At 34.7% G+C, this 26,449-nt stretch overlaps 3 protein-coding genes and 1 pseudogene across 8 annotated transcripts in view; 2 read left to right on the forward strand and 2 right to left on the reverse strand.

The window, feature by feature from the left end:
• Positions 1-2,650: 2,650 nt before the first annotated feature.
• Positions 2,651-4,591, forward strand: LOC148272111 (lipase 3 pseudogene; annotated as a pseudogene).
• A 763-nt stretch (positions 4,592-5,354) lies between these two features.
• Positions 5,355-13,399, reverse strand: LOC148272112 (GDP-D-glucose phosphorylase 1). 5 transcript variants are annotated; one of them, XM_088240515.1, is made up of 7 exons: positions 13,268-13,319; positions 12,904-12,964; positions 11,959-12,100; positions 10,785-10,935; positions 9,667-9,769; positions 7,051-7,360; positions 5,355-5,489 (listed from the first exon to the last, which is right to left on the reverse strand). In XM_088240515.1, the coding sequence occupies exons 3-7, from the start codon at positions 11,987-11,989 to the stop codon at positions 5,377-5,379; spliced, it is 708 nt and encodes a 235-aa protein (XP_088096641.1). In that variant the 5' UTR covers positions 11,990-12,100; positions 12,904-12,964; positions 13,268-13,319; the 3' UTR covers positions 5,355-5,376. The 5 variants fall into 5 exon arrangements, with proteins under 5 accessions (XP_088096641.1, XP_088096638.1, XP_088096642.1 ...); XM_088240512.1 differs by having other exon boundaries at positions 12,904-13,399; XM_088240516.1 differs by lacking the exons at positions 11,959-12,100; positions 13,268-13,319 and having other exon boundaries at positions 12,904-13,058.
• A 96-nt stretch (positions 13,400-13,495) lies between these two features.
• Positions 13,496-24,430, forward strand: AsnRS-m (asparagine--tRNA ligase, mitochondrial). The gene is made up of 4 exons (XM_088240511.1): positions 13,496-13,553; positions 13,759-13,889; positions 13,979-15,254; positions 17,079-24,430. Exons 2-3 carry the CDS (start codon positions 13,761-13,763, stop codon positions 15,230-15,232), a joined length of 1,383 nt encoding a protein of 460 aa, XP_088096637.1. The 5' UTR covers positions 13,496-13,553; positions 13,759-13,760; the 3' UTR covers positions 15,233-15,254; positions 17,079-24,430.
• LOC148272114 (uncharacterized) overlaps positions 17,245-26,449 on the reverse strand; it is a 31,269-nt gene continuing 22,064 nt past the window's right edge. For both annotated transcript variants that reach the window (XM_088240510.1, XM_088240509.1), the window contains exons 10-11: positions 26,036-26,363; positions 17,245-17,664 (exon numbers count right to left, since the gene is read on the reverse strand). In XM_088240510.1, coding sequence (XP_088096636.1) covers positions 17,309-17,664; positions 26,036-26,363 — 684 coding nt within the window. In that variant the 3' untranslated portion in view covers positions 17,245-17,308. The remainder of the gene's footprint in view (positions 17,665-26,035; positions 26,364-26,449) is intronic.

The raw sequence follows: 26,449 nt of genomic DNA on the forward strand, positions 1-26,449 counted from the left end.
GTATACATGTAATATAGTAGGTCAGTCAACAGTCATGCATGAATCAATTCAGCTTTGACAGCAAAAATATTGATAAAGCATCTAAAGGATACATAGGAAAGTAAACAGTTCAAATATTCATATCAATATCTCTAATAATAAAATATTATATAACAATAATTATAAAAATTAAAACTTTTTTATATTGCTGTGTTTTTTTAATAGAATAAACAAAGTTTTTATTTTTATAATAATTCGTAGTGAAGTATTACGAAGTTAATGCCGATTCAATAAAAAATAAATATTACATAACATTTTAACATTACTCCATTTTCTTGTTTATCCATTTGCGTTTTCTGTTATGTTTTTGATATCTTTTTAAAAATTAATTAAATATACGGAATATTTTTCCTTAAAAGCCAAATACATGTCGACAGTGGTATTGATGTGATATTAATTATAATATCATCTATATTAATTTTGATTTTCACAAATAGGAATTGATTATTTATCGCAACATATCGGTTCCTTAGAACAGGCATTGCTCATATGGGAACCGATAGATCCGTACAAATATTTTGCTATACCATACCCCATCCTATGTTTGACTTATTCTCACCATAACATGATAGCAAACAATTTTGTAAATTTATGTACATGCTTGTGTTTTAAAAATAAATAAATATATTATACGAAGACTTTGTTAAAAGGTTTTTAAAATAGGTACACATTTTAATTTATGAAAATTTTCTGAAATTTATTACCTATAGAAAATAATTTATTTTAATCTTCACTATACAAAGAGTGTACTGTCTTAGGCTAAAAATAAATTCTTACATTAATCCTAGATAGTATCAAATAGCCCAAACGATTTTTAAGTATACCAATATTTATATATTATAGTTTAATGCGTGTTAAATAATCGACGTGCGTGCATGAGAAGATGTATGAATGTGAAGGAAGCAAAGGAAGTGTGCCAGGACAGAGTTGTGTGGCGTTCTATCCTCTCTGCCTACCCCTCTGGGGAAATGGCGTGATGATTAGTTAGTTAGTTAGTTTATAGTTTAATGCTGTACATAATAACTGTTAAAAATATATTTATTCATTTGACAGTAATTGTAGTCTGCATTACTTTACGTAATGCAAACTAGAGATGAAACTAATATCCGGTAACTATCTGGTATCCGGCCGAATATTGAGCTACTATCTGGCCGGATACCGGGGTGTTTTTATTGTTTTATTGGACTAGGAGCTGGATATCCGGTATCCGGCCAAACCACTAACCATTTCATCACGAACAGCAATATTATTAATAATAACAATTAAAAATAATAACAATTTCATCACAAATTATTTTATTCACTTTTGACTCCCCTCCAATACTAATGAATGATGCATCATTCCTCATACAATTTATGTGATAAAAATCACACAATTATTAATGGTCCGTGTGTGAATCACTGCGTTTATAATTGTTGGTCAAGAGATGGCAATTTTATAATTGTTGTATGAATAGCTCTCATCATTTCAATTTATAGAGAAAATTATGCAAATATTCATTTATTTAATGTGTGCACTTTTGAAAAATATTCTTAAACTCTTAAAAGACCGCGCTGAAAAATCCCTCAGCAAACATGGTGCTGAAATTAAGTGTTATATTAAACAAAAGACAAGATATTTGAAATACAGGTACACATATAAAAATGAACATTTAACATACATATAAACTGTTTATTTTACATTATTAAAAATAATAATCTTTAGGCATATTATAGCAAAATGCGACTTCACTATTTAAAAAAAATTAGAGCCTTGTTTTCTGGATGTTACAACAAGAGTTAATAGCATATTTTTTTTAATTTTGGAAAAATAAATATTTGTGTTCTTATCTTTACCCAAATATTTAAATTTTGGTGGACATTTTCAATGAGCTGTAAATAACTCACCACTACAAAATAGGAACCAAGTTGTGGTAAAGTGGGATCGAACCTCGGACCTCTGATCTAGCCACGTGACCACAACTTGATTTATATAAATAACATCAAGAAATTTTATTGAATTTGCATCATCTTGCGTCTTGTATATTCAAATAGTACCGCAGTGCAGACTCATTCCTTACTATATGAATGCACCAGCAAATTATCTTGCTTGTCTCCACATTATTCATATAAATACTTTTCTTGAAGGCTATATTTGGCATCAAATTATTATAGGAAAGATATGAAGAATCTAGTAGGGTTGAGATGGAAACAAAAGATAGGTAGAAAACTCTAAATTATGTTTAATATAAACACAATCTTAATAAAATTCAATAAAGGATGAATTATTAATGCAACATGAATTTTAAATTGTGATTGTAGTTGTTTTTTTAACCATAAATGATTTAAAATTGTTAAATTTAAATTATATCTTGTATACCTATTAAATATAGAATATTTACATTGACATTGCACAACCTGGCATTTTTCATTGAAAAGGGTAAGTACCCAATAATATTTTGTTTATTTCTTAATTATATAATTAACTATTCCAAGATGTTAAATTCCAAACATGGTAATCAAAGTCGTCTAATTGTTATCTTATAAGAAAAATATTGTAAGCAATGAGTCACACAAGTACATGCAAATATGACTTCATTATATACATAAATATGCCAATATATTGATGTCGTCTAAGTTGTTAGGGTCAGTTTCAGTTCACAGTTTGCTCAGAGAGCTTGCGGGGCTTCGTACAGTGAAAGTGTTAAAGGGTATTCATTACAAAAATGAAATTACATTGTAAATTGACAATTCTAGGAATTTTGTACCTGATAAATAATGTAACCTGCAATACATATCAAATATGGCAACCAAAATATTTGAAGGATGTTTTGAGCAATACCACAGAAGAATTCGGAAATCAAATCATAAAGAAAACAGAGTTTATAGAAAACACATTTACAAATTATGTAGACGCAGCAAAAAGACAGAAAGACAATGTCCAGAAAAGTATAGGAGGTTTATTTCAAGGAACGAAAGACCGAATTTCTAAGACATTAGATTATTTCACAAACAAGAATAATGCAGAGACAGAAATAGAAAATGCTACGGTTATTAATCTTTTAAACGATGAGCAAGCGATACAAAACAAACCAAATCCTGATGTGTATTTGGATACTGTACAATTAATTGCTAAAAATGGTTATCCGGCTGAATCACACACGGTGAAAACTGAAGATGGATATTTACTGACAATGCATCGCATTCCACATGCGAAGGAAGCACCCGATGGTACCTTCGGTCATCAGGCTGTGTTACTGCAACACGGGATATTAGGAAGCTCGTCTAATTTCGTTACCGGTGGAGCTGAGAAAGGTCTAGCCTATATTTTAGCAGAAGCTGGCTACGATGTTTGGATGGGGAACTTTCGGGGCAACACATATTCTCGCTCGCATATTTCAATTACTGTAAAGGACCCGATGTTTTGGAACTTCACATGGCACGAAAGCGCTATGTATGATCTACCCGCAAAGATCGATTACATCAACAGTATCAAGAAAACAAACGATTTGCTGTATATAGGGCATTCAATGGGGACGACAACACTATTCGCATTGCTATCAACTCGTTTAGAGTACAACGCAAAAGTGAAAGCGGCATTTGCGATGGCGCCAATAGCCTACATGACTAACGTTCGGTCTCCGATAAAGTACTTGGCTCCCTTTGCAGATAACATACAATGGATAACAATGTACCTCGGTGCTGATGAGTTCATTCCCCAAAGTGTCATATTCAAGTGGCTCGCTAATATCGGATGCGAGATAAACCGCTACAGCGAAGACATTTGCCGTAATTTACTATTTCTAGTGGCTGGCTTCGATCCAAAACAGTTCAATAAGCAAAATTTCCCCGTCATATTGAGCCATACACCCGCCGGGACTTCTACTAAGACTGTCATACATTTTGCTCAAGAAATCAGAGACAGTGGAAAATTCAGGCAATATGACTATGGTTCTGATAAAAATATGCAGATTTACGGTCAGAACACTCCTCCAGAATATCCCGTTGAAAAAATAACGTTACCTATTGCTCTGTTATGGGCGGCTAATGATTTGTTGAGCAGCTTTGAAGATTCTCAAGCACTATATAAACAGTTACAGAATCCTATCGAGTACTATAAAGTTCCTATGGAAGAATTCAATCACTTGGATTTCTTGTGGGGAATAGATGCTCCTACTCTCGTGTACGATAGACTATTGACACTGATGAAGACACACAACACATATTCCAAATTTCTTTGGTCTATTCCGATGCTGAATTTTGAAGTGAAAGGTAGAAATGATGAAATTAATGCTACATTTTATTTACATTAAGATAGTGGAAGGGAAATTAGAATATTTCAGTGAAAACAAATTGAAATACGTTATTTCAAATTAAGTGCCATAATAAAAATACTACCTCATATTTTTATACCGCAATTTTATGTTATGATAATAAGATTATATCAACTCTTTATACATTCTGAGAATATTATCAAATAGTTGACCTCAGGGTCCACCACACACATAATATTACGATAAATATTTATTTATTTTGTAAAAGTGATATTTTATAAATTTATTTTAAAGATCTATTTTTCTACCTTTTATTTAAAAATTATTTATTTAATAACATTACAAGAAAAAATACATATTTTATGTACAGTGGTATAAAAAACATCCTCTGAAAATTTCATCATCTGTACTACATTGCTACACCAATCACAGCGTACCTTGATCATTTTTGTTATACAAAGGTAAGTTGATCAGTCTTACGCTTCAGGTACCGGCAGGGACTATGAAAATTTAGCATTATTCAATTACTTTAATTTAAAAATGGTTTAATTAATTAACACTGTACCATGATGTTTTATCTGTTTATTAACTACTTAAAAACTTGTTTAATCTGAAAATAGTGCATTATTTACTATAATTACCACCAACAAATAACCTCAAGAAGAATGACAACCTCAATTCCCCCATATTATTACAAAGTAGTCACCTAAAAGTTGTTTAGAATTTATGGAAGTAATTTCACAATAAATAATTGGAATGTATATTATGCAAGTTTAAAATTGTGATTAACTAATAATGAAATCATAAATGCTTAGTGTAACACTGCCAAACTTAATTTTCAGAATTGATTGATGGTGACTTAAATGGTAAACATTATATATTAATAAACAAACCCATCTAAAAAACATTTTTAAGCTATAACTCTTTTTGCAATTCTTTACTTAGCTATGGTAGGCTTAGATATATAAAATAAACGGTAGAGAGTATGAGGTAATTAAATATAATATTTAAGAACATGCAAGAAAATGAACTGGTTTTGGGAAATTTCTAAGAATAATAGACATTTGAATATAAATAGCTTTAATTTAATTGTACAAAGCTATAATATTTTTAAGTATATTATTAAAAACTCGGTGCGTACTATCTCTGAGAATCTCAGTTATAAAATCGTCTGTTATTTGGTTAAATTCCTTGATGCCTGTAAAAAAAAATCAATAATTTTATTGCATTAGAACACAGATCAGAAGTTTTGGCAGGAATTTTTAAACCCGTTTATACAAAATCACAGCATTTTGGAGAAATGGTAATTTGTAAAATTTGTTATTTGGGTAATTTTTTAATTAAAATGCGTACATTAATCTGTCTAATACACAAATCATTATATCAAAATAAGAGTCAGGCTTTTATACTTGATGAGAGAATCACAAATACACATAAAACTGATTTTTAATACCCAATGATAAAAAATAATTTTCATACAAATCCCATAACTAAAAATATAAAAATTGGATTTACGATATTTATAGAAAAGGCAAAATCAGAATCACAGAAAACAAATAAAATTATAAATGTAAAATAAAATAGTAGTTCAACAATGTTTGATTATGTCCAAATGCTTGCAGACTGGCTGGATTTCCTCCCAAGGGAGTTGTTCATATTTAAATTTATTTCAACAGAGAGGGAAAACATTTTTGAGAAGGGAATATGGAAGTCTAGGCATTTACAGGGCTTATGACCTGTCATTGGCTGGTTTAAGTGACTATTTTACACACTGTGTAACATTCTCCATTCTGCACATGTTTGAACATCCACATTTCCTTAACTCTTCCATTTGTTGACTTTTGTGAAGTAAAAGAGCTGAAACCTTTATCACGTAGGTGAGATTCATCCGGCTGAACCAAATCACCTACTAGGCAATGCCTGAAAACAATTTTCCAATTTTTATACTTCTTCTTTTACCAGGTAGTAATTCAACAATGTTTGATTATGTACAAATGCTCGCAGACTGGCTGGATTTCCTTCCTAGGGAGTTGTTCATATTTAAAATGTTGAGGAAATGTGGATGTTCAAACATGGGCAGAATGGTGAATGTTACACAGTGTGTAAAGTGGCCACTTAAACCAGCCAATGACAGGTCATAAGCCCTGTAAATGCCTAGATTTCCATATTCCCTTCTCAAAAATGTTTTCCCTCTCTGTTGAAATAAATTTAAATATAAAATAGTAGTGTTTAATATTTTGTTTTTTTAAACAGTTATAGAGAAAAATAATATACGTCGTCGGTGATACTGCAATACCGTGTAACCTGTTTTTTTAACAAAAATGGTTTACCGCAATAAATTCGTTAAAGGGACTAAGAGCCATTAGTTTTGATTTATTGCTTTTTTTACTCTAAATAATGATAGTTTTTTCTGATACTTTGAGCTGAAACACGATTCAATTTCAAGACTTCAATCCACAAACTAAAATATTTTAGTGTTGCTTTTCAATAATAAATTATGTTCGAAATGATGCAATTTTTATTTTTACGTGTACTGAAATATTTACAAAAACTTTTGAAAACTAAAAAACAGAAAAAATTACAGATGGTCCCATCTGCCATCTGACTACCGATATATTTACAGAACGCTTTTTAGGTTCCCCTAAATGGGATGGGTTCTTTTTAGGTGCCAAAAAAATCTATTGATAGTTACGCGTCACTGCAGTATCACCGACGATATGGTAGTTCAAAATAAGATATGAATGTATAAAACCACTTACTTCTGACAGGAAAATGTCCAGAAAATTCACAAATAGCGAGGCTTATTCCGGACAAATCTTTGATTCCGACAGAAGATTCTCGGGCCCAGACAAATATCCTCAAAACTTCATCATCGGACCCATCCAAAGAGTCTCCAACCATCATATATACATTATGAGCAATATTATTATCTAGTAAATAAGATGTCAATTTGAAGACTTGGGAACAAATGTCGTCGATTTGAGTCTTTGTCGTTATTTGGAAACAGAATCCTCGGGCAGAGTAATCACTGTCGGTCATGTAAAGTGGTCCGCGTAAGTGAGAGCATTTCTGGAAACAGAAATATGCCATCATCATCACACCTGCATTATATGTCATCATCTTAAAGCGTGGTAAGTGAAAGCTGTCAACTACTACAAGATGAGGTGAACATATCTCCATTTGATTTCCTTTTTTAGGATTTTTACCAGAGCGAAGCCATAGCCATCGCCATCGAGTCGAAAACACTTGTCCAGGATTCTGATTCTGTTTTACACACAGAACTATATTTTCTCTCCTCTTGGACACTTTAGTGGAAATATGAATGCAACTTAAAATATACACATATTGCTAGTAGCTAGTATCAATTTTATTTTGGTTTTTTTTTCACATATGTATTGGAATTAAAAAATAAACACCTCCTTCTATTTTATTGGTTTGTTGGAAGAAATTTCCACTCGGTTCCGCCAGTGTACATAAAGACAAAAAAATACATGTTTGGCAAGAAACATACGAGTTGATAAATATCAAACGCAGGTACGTCCACAGCGATCCACCACAGTGTCCACATGGACCTACCAGCTTCTGAATTGAAACAGAGCTTTTTTACAGTGTTTTATTGTAATAATGAGGACATGTTTCTTTTGAACAGTACTGAAATGATCATATTTTTTTTCTCCTAATTTTGTAAAACAAATATAAAAATTAAAAATTATTTTGTTTTTAAATGGTATTATTTTGGAAAATGCGACTATAAGAGTAATTGAAATTCCAGATTCCTCATCATCATCATCATTCCCTTTTTTTATTTTTTTTCCATACACATATTATTTACAAAGAGATATAATTACAAAAATAAATACGCTTTAGAAAAATACATCTTAAAATTAAGCTATAACATGAATTGGAAAAAATGCCCACAAAGATTTCAGCGTCTGAGCGTGGGCCATTCCTTTTTTAATTATTAAAAAGTTAATAGCATATATATATGGTATGACATGAACATGAAAAAAAAAATGAAAAAAAAAACTAAATTAACATATGCTGATTTTACGAAAACATGATTTATTTGCAGAATGCATTTATTTTTAATTTTAATGAATTTTTTAAAGAATGTGTCTATCTGTTCCTTCCATGCTGATCTAAGACCTCAAACCTACTTTAAAATGTACCAGGGATTTGATGTTTTGTAGTTCCTTGGTTAGAAAATTGAAGGATCTTGGACCAACATGTGAGGAGTGCCTCTGTGCAAACTTAGTTCTGCATCCTGGAACTGACAGTACACTATCGAATCTATTACTAATACGATTTAAATTATTACTATACAATTCAAGTAAACGTATTTTATGCACTGAAATATTTATAATTTTCTAAAACTAAGGAGTCCATTCTCTACGTATAATTTATTACTAGGAAATAGTATATGTTTTTTATAAATTATTTTAATTATATTTTTCTGTGTAATTTCTATTGAGCGACTATGCGCATCCAAGACTCCTCCCCACACTATTATACCATATGTTAAGGAAGACTGAATTAAAGCGTAATATACTATTTTTAATTTTTCTTTGGTTAAGATATTTTTCAGTCTTTGGAAAACATAAGATAAATATCTGAATTCGGGGGCTTAGGGTCATAAGGGCGAAACTACAAAAAATGCTGTTTTGTGTTAAGTACTAATCTGATATCCAAACAAAATATCCTGTTAGTGACAAAAAGATGAAACTCATCCGATAAGTAGTTACCTAGATAAATTTGTGTGAAACTACAAATGAAGCGTTTTGTTTAAAGTCAGAAGAATAAAACACCTTTTACATCATTTTGTTAATTTACTAATGTAAGCGCAAGTTACGGTCATATAGACGAAAGCGTAGTTTCATATTTTTGTCTCTAAAACATTTTATGCTCTATTAACTGTATTTTTCATTTTCTTTATTTGTTACCCTTAAAAGACAGTATTATTTTTTGAAAACTGTTTTATCATTTATCTCAAAACTGTGTTTTTGTAGTTTCGCCCTTATGACCCTTAACCCCCGAATTTATCTGTTAGTTTAGCTATATGTTTTTCCCATTTTAGTCTATAATCTATGTATATACCCAAATATTTATAGCTTTCCCCTGAACTTATTTTGTAGCACTTATTACAAATATCAACATTACATTTTAAATCATAGTGCATAGGGCAATGCATTGGTACACCAATCACAGTTTATCTTGATCATTTTTCGTGCCAGTCCCAGGACTATGAAAAACTCTGGTGTAAAAACCACTTTTTAAATAAATATTTCATGTCAACCATGTCGGGAATGACCACCACACCGCGAGGCCGACATTGAAAATTTCAGATTACACTGCTTTAAATTAAAAGCAATACTCACAAGTTTCTCTGTGGGAAGTCTATAATCCAAAACGATCAAATGATAATGCAAGTGATTAACAGAAGCCATTGCGCATAAACTGTTAAAACCAATCCTCAGGTTTCTAAAAATAATGACATTTTCTATGTTACAGTAATGTAAGAACATATAAGTATTCAAGTACTTAATAAACAGCGGTCATGTATTTCTTTTTTCCAACAGCTTATGGTAAAAGCATTAGGCGCAATATTTAAATTTATTTTATTTTATCTTATTTAATTAAAAACTCATTAATTTTTTTTCTTTCCTTATAAGTTGATATATACATGTTAGTTATTTCATGAAAATTAAAATTAGAATCGGGCTGTGGTCCCGTGGCTAGTGTTGCGGACTCGGGATCTGAGGTCCGAGGTTCGAACCCCACTCTACCCAAACTTGATTCCCATTTTCTAATATTGAGAGACTCGCGTTGAAAATTGCCCCAAAATCGAAATATTTGGGTTTACATATTTAATAAGAACGCAAATATTTCCTTTTTATTGAAAAAAAAAGATTTTTTGTTTTTCTATATGGTAGAATTGGCTCTGCACTATTAGCCATTTTACTGGAATAAAAATCATTATTATTATTAGTACACCAGTTTCAGAGTATCTTCATTATTTGTTATTTACACAATTAATATTTTGAGTATATTAAAATTGTTAAAGTCAAATGGGTAATAAATTTAGCCCTCAAAGGGACTAAATTTACTAAGAAATTTCTTAACCCCAATGACAAGTCATGTGCCCTATCCATAACACCTAGACTGCCATACACTGATGATGGACAGTAAAAGCACTCCCTCCACATACCCAAAAACCATTTTAAAGACCGAGGGTCATTCTATCAGTTTTGCTTATACTAAAAAACATTTTCTTTTCAAAAATCGAATACCTGACTTTATTTATGTTTTATTAAACCTCATTTTTAATTAAATATATCTTTACCGCTTTCATGCCCCTTTCTGATGATGGACACTGTAATGCGACTCGAACAGCCGTGACAATATAAGACATTTAAATGAAATAATATTTGAGTGATTTCAGGAGTATAGTGAGTACAGATCTTTTATTTTCAATAAACTAATAAAATATTATTACCTATTTGAACTTAGGAACATGATATGTGTTGCAAGAATCAAACTTCTCAAAGTGATCACCTGCGGAAGACAATCTTCAAGGTTTGGACACAGTAAACTATGACCTGAACATATCGGACTGGAATTCACTATCAACATATCCCTCGAGCTATCTGTAACATCAAAAATTATTAATAATTATTATCAACGCTATGGTTAAATAAACTTATATTATATAATGTTATTAGGGTGTTTTTTCTCAAACAAAGTAAATTGCAATTTGTTTGAGGTGCATGCAAAAAATCTCACATAATATTCAACTAACTTGCTACTACTGCCATCATGCCATTTCTCCATAGGGGAAGGTAGGTATGGAGGATGGACCGCCACACACATCTATCCTAACACACAATCCTAGTTTCTTCCAAATTCATAATCTTGTCATGCATGCTCTTCAGTTGTGTCTGCTTTTGACATGACCAGACTTGAGATTTTGTTTTATCTCATCATGCCATGTCATCCTTGTCCTACGCTATTTATTTGCCATATACATATATATATATATCTATTTTACCATTCTTTCATCATCCATTCATTCTAGATGACCAAACCAAAGCGATTCTTTTCAATCTTATTAATTATGCCTGTCTTTGATTTTCCACACATTCGTCTAAAAGATTACTTTTCTACCGTATTCACTCCGCTTTATTCTTCCTCCCAGTTCCACGTTTCACCTCTATACATAAGTGCTGGGACTAAAACTCCGTTGTGCACTGCCAGTTTAGCTTCGATTGATATATTAATCTTACTTAATTCACCAAAGCTCATTATCATCATCGCACCCCTACTATCCACACTCGTTGGCGCATAGGGCACTCCAATGGTACACCAAATGCGGATAACATCGAAAATGGACACGTCCAAAGTGGAATGTATCTTTGTGCATGCGTTAGAAGAGGCGTGAATGTAGAGGAGTAAAAATCTGAGTAGACAGATAGTGGTGTGATGTCCTGTTTGTAAAGTTATCTCGATTGTCGGTAATAAAGCTAAGATTGCACTCTAAGCCTTGCAATTGATTCACCTGGGAGTAGAATTTGAGACCTCAATAATACTAGTGAAATGAGTTCAACACTACTCCGCAAAATGAACAAATAAAGCTTTAAAAATATTATATAACTTTTTAAGTAGAATATAACCTTTATTGTTTTCTTGCTTTATTTGAAACATGCATTCCGCCCGAGATATTTTGGTGAAATTAAAATTAGAAGGATTAAACTCCTGTTTCAAAGAATGTATTTCATCTGGTGTCCGCCTTTTAGAAGATCTATCTGGATTAAGCTAAAAATAGTCATTCCAATATTTTTATTTATAAAATAGACACAGTAGATATTTGATTTATAAAAAGTAAAGTGTAATTAAGTAAGTAGGGATGTTTGAAACATGGGTATCGTGATAAATGTGACACAGTGTATTAAGCAATCACTCAAACCAGGCCGTTATAGATCATGAGCCCCGTAAATGGGTACACTTCCATATACCCCTCCAAGTGTACACATGTATGAACTTAACAAACACAAATAATGGGAGATCCATTTAAGGAAATCGTGTAACTTATAACTTTTAACGAAAATAAACTCTGAGATCGGAATCCACATTACAAAGAGGATTCCATTATGCCAGCCATAGCCGTCAAAATCGTGTCTCTCATTTAGGAAATGACGGGTATAGCCGTCATTCCAAAAGACTTTGGTAGTGAAAAGGAAGAGACATTGAGTCCCTATAAAAAACTGTCAGCAACAAAAGTGTCCCAGGATGTTAGTCAAATAAGATTGACTTCAAACCATCAACTACGGCCCAATCAGAAGTGATTTTTTTTTTTTTTAAAATAAGAAAATTATATATGTAGAAAAAGTATCCGCGAATGCGTAATTTTATCGTATCATCATATCTAAGTGTAGATTTGGAACACAAACGCAAGCAATTGAAGATAGGAATTTTTTTCAACGAAAACGAAATCTGAGATTGTAATCCACATTACCAAGATGTCTACTCCACAAGGCCTACACATTCTATACATTCATCCAGGACGTCGACAGCTGACAGCTCATAATTTAATTAATTGACTAAATAAGAATTATCACCTGTAGAAGAAATCCACATTTTCCGGGTAAAATCTTTTCCTGTTGTATTTCGAGAGTATATCTGAAAATACCAGGAATATCATGAAGCTCCTTCCACTTTTCATTATACAATTTATCAAAATCAGGTTTACTAGAACAGCCAGTTATTTGTTCGCGAAGATCAGAAGATTGATACTCCAATACTAAACCCATTTTTAATTTATAATCGTAATTGATTCCAAAAATGTATTACAAAGTTTGGCGATATTTCTGTGAAGTAACTGAAATTACTGTGAGAAGTCAGAAAATATAATTTAATTTTGTAAATTCAAAGATAAGATGTAAAGCAAAATGCAAGGGTCAGGCAAAATACAAAATATGTAACATGACACCATAACAGAGAGGCGACAGCTGACTGAGACCACTTTAAAGATTACATATTATATTATACTACTATACATTATTGTATGTAGTTACGACGTTCTATATAATCTATAATTTGCGACGGAGATGACAGCGGAAAGCGACAACCACAGATTCTATAAAATATAGAAATTTATTGTTTCTGCTCACATGGGAACATTTGGCAATTTATTATTTATGGTCATTTGTGTCTCTGACTTGTTTTTTGGCACTTGTCACTGGTCTTGTCAACTACGACTCAATCTGTGGTACATGATCTTCCATTTGCTAGCCTTTTTTTTGTAATTCTAATTCGATTTCGTGTGTAAAGTATAAAGATGTAAAAAATACTATTTATCCCGAGTCATATATTTTTATTTTGCATAGTTCTCATTCTAACGATCGTAGATTCTTAAGGTACAAAGAATCTGCACTTCAAATGGACTCAAATGGTTAATCCCTTTTCATGTACAGATATGTTGTCCAGAAGAGTATTAAATAAACTGCTGAACGTATGGCCGAACCCGTCACGCAGAGCATCGCACAAGATGTGCCGTATTTCCGACATCTACTCGAAAAATCTCGAAGGAACTGCGTCAATTCAGGTTTCGTGACTGCTATATGATTGTTTTTCTCAACCCTTCACTGTAGCGCCGCGATTATGTGATATATACTAGTTTATATTTGTTCACAGGGATGGGTAAAAGCTATTCGTATCCAGAAGAAAAATGTTTTTTTTGACGTTAGCGACGGATCCTGCATAGAAAGGCTTCAAGTGTACCTTCCGAGAGAGCTCTCTCCCGAGGAACTTTCCTGGGGTGCTGCCGTGCAAGTGGCGGGCTGCCTCGGCAGCACTCCGCGCGGCCAGCGCGAGCTGCGCGCTGAGAGCGTGACGGTGAGCGCGCGGTGCGCCCCCGACGCCGGCCTGCCGCTGCTGGCGCGCCACACGTGCCCCGCAGACAGCCTGCGGCAGCACCCTCACCTGCGCGCGCGCACGTCCACCGCGGCGGCTCTGCTGCGCGTGCGCGACACGGCCACGCGCGCCGCCCACAAGCACCTCGCGGCCGCCGGCTTCCTGGTCGTGCACGCACCCGTGCTCACGGGTAACGATTGCGAGGGCGGGGGGGAGGTGTTCCGCGTGCAGCCGGACTGCGCGGCCACCGTGACCAGCATGGGGCGCGAGGGCCAGCCGCCGCACTGCGCCTACTTCGGCCGGCCCACCTTCCTGAGCGTGTCGGGGCAGATGCACCTGGAGGCGGCCGCGCAGGGCCTGGGCCGCGTGTTCTGCCTCGGGCCGACTTTCCGCGCCGAGAACTCCAAGTCTCGTCTGCACCTGTCCGAGTTCTACATGCTCGAGGCGGAAATGGCGTTCGTGGACGACCTGAATACTCTGAAGGACACGATAGAGTGCCTGGTGAAGGGCATGACGAGAGCCGTGCTGGAGGAGCGCACGGCCGATGTGGAGTTTCTTCGGGGGGCGGAGGGGCCCATCGGGTGGCTGGAAGTGCCTTTTGTTACGCTGACGCTGCATGAGGCGTTGGAGCTTCTCGGGGAGCGCGGCGCTCCGCCGGAACTAAGCAAGGAGCAGGAGTTGCGGCTGGTGGGGCTGACAGGGGCGCCTACGTTTGTGACGCACTGGCCCCACGAGGGAAAGCCCTTCTACGCGGCGCGTTGCCCGGAACGGCCAGAGCTTGCGCTGGCTGTGGACCTGCTAGCCCCCATGGTGGGCGAGCTGGCGGGCGGCAGTGTGCGCGAGGCGGGGCGCGCGGCGCTGGCTGCTCGGGTGCCTTCCGGCCTAGACTGGTACCTGCAGCTGCGCTCCTTTGGTGGCGCCCCCACCGCGGGGTTCGGTCTGGGCTTCGAGCGCCTTCTGCAGGTGATGTGCGCCATTCCCAACATAAAGGACACTATTCCCTTCCCGCGGTGGCCGCATAATTGTCCACTCTAGCTAATCCACTATCGCTACTATGGTGAGTATGGCTTTAGAAATATTTTGTTATTCTATCATGTATTCACAATGTTACTTGTACTTTCTTAAATGAGCTGAAGTTTTATAGCTCTGGTGAACTGATTATTAGCTCTGGTGAAGTTTAGTGCTAATAATTCACAAGTCCATATATTGATCTATGGATAATAAATAGATGGAAATTACAAATCACATCAACTGCTATTTTCGTGCCCAAGTAATTCCATACATACCTATTATATAATCATTTACCATAATTTCTAATTTTTAATCATACATATATCTTTCGCTTTAGCATTTCACTCAAACAATTTATGTAATAATTGTGCAGACAATTATTACATAACTGTTAGTAGTAAATAAAAATCCGCCACCAACTAAATTACTCTAGGGTCTCTGAAGTGTGGTTAGCTAATCTGATCAAATGATTGGTAATATATTAACTTTAAATGTAGCCTGACCAGCAGATGAAATGCGTCCGAGATATGGTAGTCTGGTATCATATTTTCTCCATTCTGTTAATGAGTGAACACTTATATTTTTTAAAGTTTGATATATTCTGTCCAGGTGGATGAAGAATACAGTTTTGTGTGTGAAATAGAACCAGAACTCGGAATTAGTGTTTTCGACTCGATGGCTGCTCTCGGGTAAAAGTTCCAAATAAGGAAATCGAGTGCAGATAAGTCCGCCTCGTTATGCAGTGGTTGGCGCTTTTGCCTACCATTTTTAAGATCCTGGGTCTGATTCCTGGCAGGGTATATATAAATATTTAATTGTTCCTGGATTAGAACCTGAAGCATTGGAATGATCACCTTACCTTCATGTAATGAATCATCAAAATACGCTGCATATATACACTAATACATTGCAGGAAAGGGGAATGATGATGATATATGTTGATACGACAGTGATACTTGCACTCATGAGTTCCCACCGCCAAATCGTCACTGATATTGCAATACCGCACATTGAATTTTTTATTACCCATATCAAAAAATAAAATGTACAGGGGAACCAACAAACTGTTCTGATAATTTATTACTTACGATTTTAAGCTACCAATAATACCACTGGAGTATCAAAACAATTATCATTTAGATTAAACAAATATATCATTTCAAACGGACTCTTAGTCCCTAGAACGAATTATGCAGTAAAAACTTTTTCGTAAATAATACAGGTCATGCGGTATTGCAGTATTACCGATGAAATGCAATTCAAAATGCATATGTGACTCATCTTCATTAGATTTCTGAAAACACAAAAAATGTTCAAAAAGAAGACTGAGGAAGAAATTTCTATGTAAGAAGCAGATTTACTCTCCGTGCTCATACTACTCAATATGTACTGTACTTGAAAGATACATTGTCAAGTAGTGTCTATTCTTCTTCTCTGGTCTCAATCCTGGGATTGGCTGGCAGCAATTACATCCATTCTTCTCCTTCATTCCTCCCTGTCTTCTCTATTATCTACAATCTATTTTTATTTTTTTATGAACCTAAACAAAGAATTTTTACAAAACATGATTTTAGTAATTAGTATATAAATATCAAACTTCCTTAAGTCCCAAATGATAAAAATATTCAATTAAGAAAAATTATTAAAAATATATACATTTTAAATGCTTATTCACACAATAATTGTGTGAGTAGATTGTGTTTTTTTTTACAAACATGGAATTTTTTTTAAGCTGTTGAGTGGACGTATGGCTATTTGATATTTAGCTACTCGTGCATGTCTTTATAGAATTTTTATTTAAAATTCTCGATTTTTTCTGAATGAGCCAAAAAAATTAAATAAGTTTAGTCCCATCTAATTTATCTTCCAGCTCAGGCGGTCTCCTGCGACTCCTCGCGTGACATTGAGCTTCCATTCCATCTAGAAAATTGTCTTTACTCTTTATAACCGTTTTTATTTTATTAAACTATTTGTCGATTTGTGTTTCACTGGGGAACGGGAAAAGATAGGAAAAAAAACTGTAATGAATACTATTATTAAATAATAGATGATTTATTAAACATAAACAGGGCTTATAGATAAGTGTCGAATGGCGACGCATCACATGATGGAGCATAAGGCAGAGAGTTCTTGGCCCCGTTGCTCCGGGGGACATGTCCGCAGGTGGGTCTCTAGCAGGGCTGGCTTGATGGCAGCAGGGATGGGCGGCGGGGAGGGGGGCGCGGGAGGAGGCGCGCAGGGCTCCGTCTCCTCCTCACCCGGAGGTGGCGGCTCCGCAGAGGCGACTACCGCGGCGCTAGTGATGTTGATTCGTATGCGAGGGGTGCTTCCCGGGGGTGACAGGAAGTGTGCAGGCTCCAGTTGCACATTGCCATCTATAGAGCTGACCACGGCTGCGTGTGTTGTGTCCGCAGTGGCGGTCATCACCTCCTCCGCAGTAATTATGGGCTCGTCATCTGTGGAGGAGAACAACTCGTACATGATACATAAAACCTGACAACATTTTAAAAAGGTGATATAATGAGACATAAGTTTATCAACACTACAACTGCCGAGATCTTTACTCCCATTTCCAAGGCCACAATTGCAGAAAATTATATTTAAACCCACATAAGAATTTCCCGGGTGATGGGGTTGTTGATATTTGGAACAAATCACCACAAGACTTTGCCTTAATGTGTTATCTCAATAACTTTGAATATGAATTAGATTTATTTTATTAAAATCTTTAAAAAAATACATATCATTGCTAATAAGGTATCAACATAACGAGCTGCTAATTTAAAAATGCAACTTCAGTAAAATATGCATGTGGAAAAGTTTGTTATTGAAAAAACGATGGCTGGAATTTTTGTGGTTCTAAAATAGAATTATTGTAGGTATTTATAGTTAATTCTTCCCAATGGTACATAAAAAAAAATGGTTTGTGCAATAGAAATGCTGATATTCAAATGACATGAGATCCCCCCCCTTTTTTTTAGGTTTGGCAGTCACGGAAACTTAAGAATAGTTTAATTTATATAAAAATTAAGTCAAATGGAAATACATCTAAATGCTTGCTTACATACAAAAATGTGTTTAGCGATCTAAGAACGTTGTTTTTACATTGATTAGGTTTGCCATAGTGCTTCCCAAGAGCCGCTAGTTGTACCGCAAGTTGAAGTATGCAAATGAAATTTTGATGTGAACTCTTAAAGGATTGTATAACATTTACATATTTCGCATCCACCACTGAGAGTTGTAAACAAGTATAAAGACCTCAGGCACATATCAAAATGGTATAACCACCTTTGTAACTGTTATTTCATTATCCTTTGTCACTAAGGTTTAATCTTGAGAGTAATAAGGCGCTACCTCTGTAGAGCCGCCCACACGGCCAAACATCGTAAGGGCTGTAGGTACTGAGGTCGAGAATCGCCAGCGCAACACAATACAGCCCGTTACATGTCTGTTGTTATTCCAAAAACCAAACCAAAACTTTGCCATGCTTATATTCTACGCAATAGACTGAAATGCCGTCTCCACAACTGTGGCGCCTTATTACTCTGAGGATTTAATAATTATTGCAACATTTGTAGAAATACCTCCAAGGCGAACAGTTTTCCAACAATATTTTGAGTGTGTCTAAATGTTTGTAAACAAGGTTGGATTCCACTCCCTAGGGAGCCATAATATTTTTACAACACTTCATCACTACAAATAAGTTGTATAGGATCAATCTGTTTTTATTTTAGTGCTGATGTTAAGATGTTCGTTTACAACATTTTCAATCAGTGTAAACAAAAACCATGGCTGCCGTTGAGCCTACTATATAATTTGACAGAAAATGCAAGATATTTTTAATTTAATTTATCTGAACATCTAATTTTGTCAGACTAAATATAAAATTAAACCTGAGTCCTTCACAATATACAAATGAAATTACAAACCAGGGCCCGTATTACGATGGTTTTACGTTTAAATTTCTCTTGATTTTATCTCTAAAGTAAAATTAAGTTTTCTGTATGAAAAATAGAATATGCATATAATTTATTTTCTAAACATGTTCAATTAGGGGTTGTCAATGAAGACATTTTAGATTTTTAAACAAATATACACATTTTTGTACATAGATTTCGATTTCACTTTACAGACAATTAAAGATAACTCTGTTTTAACTTCCTATTGTAATCGGAGCCCTGAAAGTGTGATGAATGTGAATTGGTAATATTTGAACATTTTTTTTACTACTGACCCAACAATATTTTTTACACCTACTGGATTATGTTTGGATTTTAAAAAAATTACCCACTGCCTGGGGAAAGGAGAAATACTTAGCTGAATACAAAAAAATTGTAATTAACTTGTTAACAGAAAATTCCCACCATTGTTTGGAACCCTGTTTTAGTTTTTAAAATAGTAGTTTTGTATCGTGCTCTAGTACAGAAGAGAAAATACTTTTTTTATATATCCATTAGCATAGTGGTGATTTAAAGATCAAAATGCAGTTTGGCGTTGCTGCACTGCACGACAAAATTTTGTATGTAGTGGCACACAGCTGTAGTACTGTTTGTTTCATTCAAAACTTATTACAATTTATTGTGAATGTAGCATTTTCTTGAACAAAATGGCAGACTGGAGAACAAATTTAATTTCTTTCACTGTTTCGCAATTTGGTCTTTTGCGGTCTCACAACAATATTAGAAAAATGTGTGCATGTAATTTTTTAGTTTTATTAAATTTAGGAATCGGTTTGAAGAAATGTTAGTCGATATAGTGAACACAAAGGTTCCATTTTAATTAGGTTTACATGAAGCAATTACAATGCGGCCGATGAAGGTAAAAGTAAATTTTATTGAAATATTTCAATTATAGAATATAAAATTCAAACCAACTTTATCAATACACATCAGTAAACCTCCAACCTTTGTCCCCTTGAAGTAGGTAGTGATTCTGAACATTGGTGAATAGCAATATTACACATTGCAAGATAAAACCAATTGGTTTTTTACTAACCGTGAGTGATTAATTTTGAAAACATCTTTAAATTCTAATGAAAAAAGAAAAAAAATGGTAAGCCTGCAGCACTAATTTAGTGGAAGCGGTAACAGATACATGCTATGGAGTGTGGCAATCAACTTAAAAATTACACACGTATTTTGCTATGAAATGGGTAAAATAAAACTAGTTTTTTTTTTTAATGATATATTTATTATGATTAAAGCGAAACGTTTCCATTGTGTGTATGTGCTGTGCCATTCACAAGAACATATGTTAAAAAAATTATAATCCACATAGGGTGCGTAATACAGTCTAATATGGTTGTTTTGAAGTTTTTTTTTCCATATTACAATCATTTATTTTTTTGGACAATAATGGGCCATAGATTTATATTAATTACACACTCTTAAACTGCACAAAATACTATTGTTCAGGAGACTTTAGTATTACCGATGTAATTTTTATGAAATTTCTAAAATACAAATGTGTAAGGTTATTTTAGGTTTCAAATATCAAAATAGATAAAAATATAAAACAGACATTGAGTACAAAAAACTGAAAGAATGCCGAAAGTGTGGTGCAGTATGCTCCAAGTGACAATTCCCATTTCTTAGAAACGAGAGAAGTTCAATGCTACGAGAAATTGTGTATAAAAATGTTTCCTTACATGCGGTCAAAATTAGAGTATTTGATTGTAGGGCGAAGTTTCTCAAAAGTATATGAAAAAATTCATATAAATATGCTTTGATAAAAATAAACTACTTTAAAATGTCATAGGTTCTGGTAAGCAGCTGTTTAGAATAGCCAATTATGTATTGTCATAGATTTCCAGTTTCCGGAAGGCCATGTTTAGCGTATTTTATGTCAGCTCGCAGATGTAAAAAAATACAAGAAAAACTGAAGTTCTTGTATAACAACAAATATTGTAGCAAATAGAGAAGCGTACCTGCTTGAAAGTTATTGTGGATAATAGAATGTTACCTGAAGAGCTCAGAAAAAATCGGAGTAATAACATGCTACAGCTATACAGATGCCATTTTGCTCTATTACATAGAACAAAAACTAACATCGTGATTGGTAATCCTAGAATGATTTTTGTCCTAATTGTCCTTATTTTGGCTCCATAGCGGCAGCGTGTTATTGCTCCGAGGAAAAGATATTGTTTACTTTTTAAAAAATGTACGTTTACATTCTTCACACAAACTTCAAAAACATTGGCAATCAGCGGAGTACAGAATGACATTTTAAAAGATAAGATGGATTATAGTGCAAGCGAAAAGGGTTTCGTTCCTAATGCGCTCACGATTTTTAGTGGAAATAACGAAAAAGAAGAAAATCTGAAATGAACGGCCACAATTTCAGAAAATGGGTGGTCTTTCATTAAAGAAACCTTTGTTAATGTTGGTTAAACAACATAAGCCAGAGTCCATATGCAAAATAGATGAGTTACTAGGAGAACGCAGTATCACTGTGCCCTAAATTCCTTAGAATGAATATGGGTTTTAGCAAAATGAAAAGTTGCTCAAAGAAACACGGGAAGTGGAAACAATATCAAGGAACTGGCTAAGATAATCACCAAAACTGAAGAAATTGTCGCCAACATGTAGAAAAAAAAAAATGAAAATGGAACCCTGTATGGAAATATTTATGACTTCATAATGGTGATACCCTTAGGTAATAAATAACTCACACGAGAGGTAGCATCATACATGATCAATATAGTGCAGGCAATTGGTAAAATAAACCAAAGTAGGGAACGAAATGCCGAACACTCTTCTAGTGGAACGGAAGGCCGGTTGACAGCTGTCAACAGGCCGGCTTCTCCTGAAGAGTTTTAAGTGGTTTCCTCTCCACATAAGCAAATGCTGAGAAGTACCTGATTGGCCACATAAGAATATGCTTCCTGATTCCAACAGTTTAGCTAAAATAATGTAATATAATAACAGAAAAATCCTCTTTTTGAAATATAAACCTTGTATTAATATTACAAGCAAGGTAAAAAAGAATGCAACTCCCATATAAAAAAAATGGTGATACCCATGACACGAATCTGAACTCGAATGTGTAGAAGAGGATACGTTTTAGGGTGTCGAGTTTTTAAATAATGATTAACAGATTTTAGTGTAAATAAATGTGAGCAATTACTATATCATTACTCTTCATTGCGTAAACACTAGATTTAAATTGTAATCTTGAGATCAGTCTGTATCTCTATATTGCAATGAAAAAATATTTTTTGCACTTATGTTTTTTTTCATTATTTTTTAATAAAATTGTAGGTTACTCTGTTTTACAATTATTCCACAGTGTTATATTTTTAGTATTGCTATTTAAACAAAGGTGGTGCCTTCTTTTGTTTTCTCATCTATTTTGGCAGATTGTTTTTACAGCGTTGCCAACCCTACCAATTTCGACTGAAATTCTACTGATTTTTTTTTCCAAACATTTCTTTATAGAATAAAATTACAAAATGGAAATGGTTTTATCTATGAAATTTTGAACAATTGTATTTTTTTTGATACAATTAAGAATCTACAGATTTTTACTTTCACGGGTGTTTATAACCCAGTTTAGAATAAAGGCCAGAGAAGTTCGGGGAGTTAATCAACGCGATATAAAGTATACATATTCGAATCAGGTTGTGGTCCCGTGACTAGTGTTGTGGACTCACGGATCAGAGGTTCGAAGTTCGAACCCCAACTTGATTCCCATTTTCTAATAGTGAGTTATTTACAACTCATTGAAAATGGCCCCAAAATCGAAATATTAGGGCAAATCATAAGAATGCAAATAATTCCTTTTTCTATAAAAAAAAATAAGTATTTATGTACATAATGATACCCGATAAATAAAGGAAGAAAAAATAACTTCATATGTGATATTTTTTTAGCACTTAAACCAAGTTAAACTGTATTACAATATATTAATGATACAAAACGTATGTGTAATGAAGTAGAATGTGATGACTACATAATAGGATTTCTACAGTTGCTACAGTGGAATGCTTAAATGGGGCATTATCACATACCAGAATATTATACAAATTTCAACATACTATAAATTCAGTCTTACATGAGAATGTAAGTAAACATTAAGAATTATTAACATTTTGGCAATGGATTTTGTTAAAATTTATTGAAGGTTGTAAAATTTAAGTATTTTATTTGGTGTACAGCTTTGCTTCCGCCGTTTTTTATCCGAAATTTGAGATTAAAAACTAGTTATATATTTATGATACGATGTATTGTCCATCGCTGGCTACTACTTTCGGGCAGCGTACGAAACCCGCGTCGAAAAAACGAAAGTCGATCCACGAATCTAATCTAATTTTTTACTTCTTCATAAGACCGTAAGTGCTGGTTAGCCAGGCTGTGTGCCATTGATCGAAACAAGTGATAGTCGGAGGGAGCTACGTCTGGAGAATACGGCAGGTGGGGTATGACTTCGCATTTAAACATTTCCAAGTATGTCTTGACCACTTTCGCAACATGGAGTCGAAAATTGTTATGCTCAAAATCACTTAATTGTTTCTCTTGTATTGCGGCCATTTGTTTTTTAATGCTCAACTCAAACGCATTAATTGCGTTCGATAACGATCATCTGTGATCGTTTCTATTGGTTTTAACAGCTCATACACTACGCCGAGCTGGTCCCACCAAATATAGAGCATAACCTTAGAGCCGTTAATGTTCAGTTTTGCCGTCGACGTAGAAGCATATCCCTGTGATTTTCTGGGCTTGGGGGTTATTGTAATGGACCCATTTTTCATCCCCAGTCATGCAGAAATTACTTCCCTCTTTGCCTCTTAAGCAACTGTTCACAAGCAAACAAACGCCGTTCAACATCTCTCGGTTTCAACACGTAAGGCACCCAATTTCCTTGCTTCTAAATCATTCCCATTGTTTTGAGGCATTTTGAAATTGCTCGTTGAGTCACTCCCAATGATCATGCCAATTCTTCTTGTCTTTGACACAAGTCTTCATTAAGTAACGCCTCCAATTGCGCATCTTTGAAAATATTCTCTAGTCCATTGTTATGGCTATGTTCAATGTGAAAATCACCGTTCTTGAAGCGCCAAAACCACTCACGACATGCTTTTTCACCAATAGCAGCCTCGCCATAAGTTTTTAGGAGCATTTGATGAGCCTCAGCCGCAGATTCCTTCATATTGAAGCGGAAAATTAAAACCCCCCGCAAATGATGCGAATTCGGCTCGTAAACTGTCATTTTCAATCGAGAATAACTTTAAGATGCAGACATAAAACAGCTAATGTTTCTATGAGTTTATATTGCATGATGTGTATGATCTATTTATTTCGGCCACTACCTTACCGCTAAAGCCATCTACAGGGAAACGGTGGAAGCAAAGTTGTACACCTAATAAGATGAAAAATATTTTCAAAATGTTACTTTAAAATAAAACCTCTAGAAACATAGGAAATATTTATTATCATTTAATAAAATAGACTTTTTGTTAGGGCCGGTTTTATAAACGTCCGTAAGTAAACTTGACACCCTTTTTAACAGATACTTGGTATACTGGACAATAATTATAGAATTTTATAAGCCTTCCTAGCATTATCAGTAAAAATGATATAAATAATGGTTAAATGGTTGTTTACTATCCCATTTTGGCTGGTTAAATGTGTTACGATCAGTCTTCTTCGAGGTCAAACTGTACTAGAGCAGCACACTGAGGCAAATTTTCTCGCACAGCGCCGGTGAAGTGCAGCGACGCCGTAGTGCGGTTTGACCTTTAGTATCGATGCCATATTTGACGCTGAGAGTTGTTTTGGCACATTGTTTTCTGCTCAATTAATTTGTTAAATAAGATTATTTCAGGATTTAGTTTAATTATCAGTTTTACATCACATAGTGTGACGTAAACAAACAACAAGAGAAATAATACAAACCTACCAGCATCCTTATACATTTTCATACTTTACATATTAAACCGGATTGTGATACTTTAAAGGGAGGTGATTTTAGTTTTACATGGTAATAGATCCTGTTGGTTTTATTTATTTGTACGCTGATAATAAATAATGGCGTAAACATTGGTTAGGATGCCTAATATAAAAATCAATATCATAAAAAAACAGAGATAGAGACTGGAATTCGACAGTCCTTTAGAATCTTACCGATGATCGCTTACAGAAGTTTTGTAAATTGTTTATAAAACCGGCCCTTATTAAAGTTAAAGACAAAACGAATTATTTTCGTTGATGTCTATATCATTGGTACTGCTGATAATACCCTAAATAAGTTAAAATATTAATACTGCCATATGCACCAAGCACATGAAGGATATATGCATTTAATGAAGATTGGAAAAAAATGTATGTCTGAGTTTTTAAATCACATAATAATTATTATTACATTACAACTATTGACTGTTTATATTAATAAATCAAATAAATAACACAAAGATTTAAAAGAGATGTTATGAATGCCAAAATAATCTTTCATGGATCTATCTACTTAAATAATTTCTAACGATATAATTTCTTTAAAAAACGTTATTAAATGCGAAAAAACTTGCTAAACTGGATGTCTTTTTGAGTAATTCTTTGGCAGATACAATAACTATTCAAATTTGCCAAAAGAATGCTATGTGCTGCTTTACCAGTTAAAGAATACAACAGAGTTGTTAAAAGGTGACTGGTTAGGAAAATACCCAGGTAAAAAAATCATGTGTTATAAAAAAATAATGAAAACCAGAAACCTACATATTATGTATGACCGGTTGTTACTGACTTACGGTCGATGTTCCCATATACCTTCCTGCACTTAGTAAAATAACTAGATTTTGGATGAGAAAATGATGCAATATAGAAGTTAACTCACCCGGATCCATAGGCTCCTGTTTGATCTTCACGTTGGAGAAGTCGGGTGGGTGAGGCCGTGCGTCTCGAGCCGCGCGTTCACGCTCTGTCTCCTCGTCCGTGTCAGCGTCCTCCACCACGATCTGCACCACGGGCTCTGACTTGATGACCACATCGTCGTCTTCCTCCACCAGCTGGACCTCGTCCTCGTCATCTTCTTCTTCGGCGACTATTTCCTCCTCCAGCAGCGAAGGTTCCTCCTCCGGCTCCACTTCCGGTTCCTCGAGCGCTGAGGGCTCTTCTTGGGTAGTGCTGGCACTTGCGGCGGCTTCCTTCTCTTCCTGAGCAGCCTGCAGAAATTAGATGAAACAAATAAAGAAGCAGTTTTTAATACTGTTTGTGTAATTGAAATGTGGTCATGAGGGAGAATGACAAT

This window comes from Micrasema longulum, unplaced genomic scaffold (assembly GCF_059751315.1).
Source record: "Micrasema longulum isolate JH-2025_06_02 unplaced genomic scaffold, ASM5975131v1 h1tg002472l, whole genome shotgun sequence".
Classification (NCBI taxonomy): domain Eukaryota; kingdom Metazoa; phylum Arthropoda; class Insecta; order Trichoptera; family Brachycentridae; genus Micrasema; species Micrasema longulum.

Excerpts from the sequence above, each read along its gene's own strand:
- LOC148272112 (XM_088240512.1), bottom strand. The coding sequence starts at position 13,095 with ATGGGTTTAGTATTGGAGTATCAATCTTCTGATCTTCGCGAACAAATA. Across the intron at positions 9,770-10,784 it reads ATGTTCCTAAGTTCAAATAG|AAACCTGAGGATTGGTTTTA; the intron begins GTAATAATATTT and ends CATTATTTTTAG. Across the intron at positions 7,361-9,666 it reads GACTTCCCACAGAGAAACTT|AAATGCTCTCACTTACGCGG; the intron begins GTGAGTATTGCT and ends TTCTGTTTCCAG.
- AsnRS-m (XM_088240511.1), top strand. The coding sequence starts at position 13,761 with ATGTTGTCCAGAAGAGTATTAAATAAACTGCTGAACGTATGGCCGAAC. Across the intron at positions 13,890-13,978 it reads AAGGAACTGCGTCAATTCAG|GGATGGGTAAAAGCTATTCG; the intron begins GTTTCGTGACTG and ends ATTTGTTCACAG.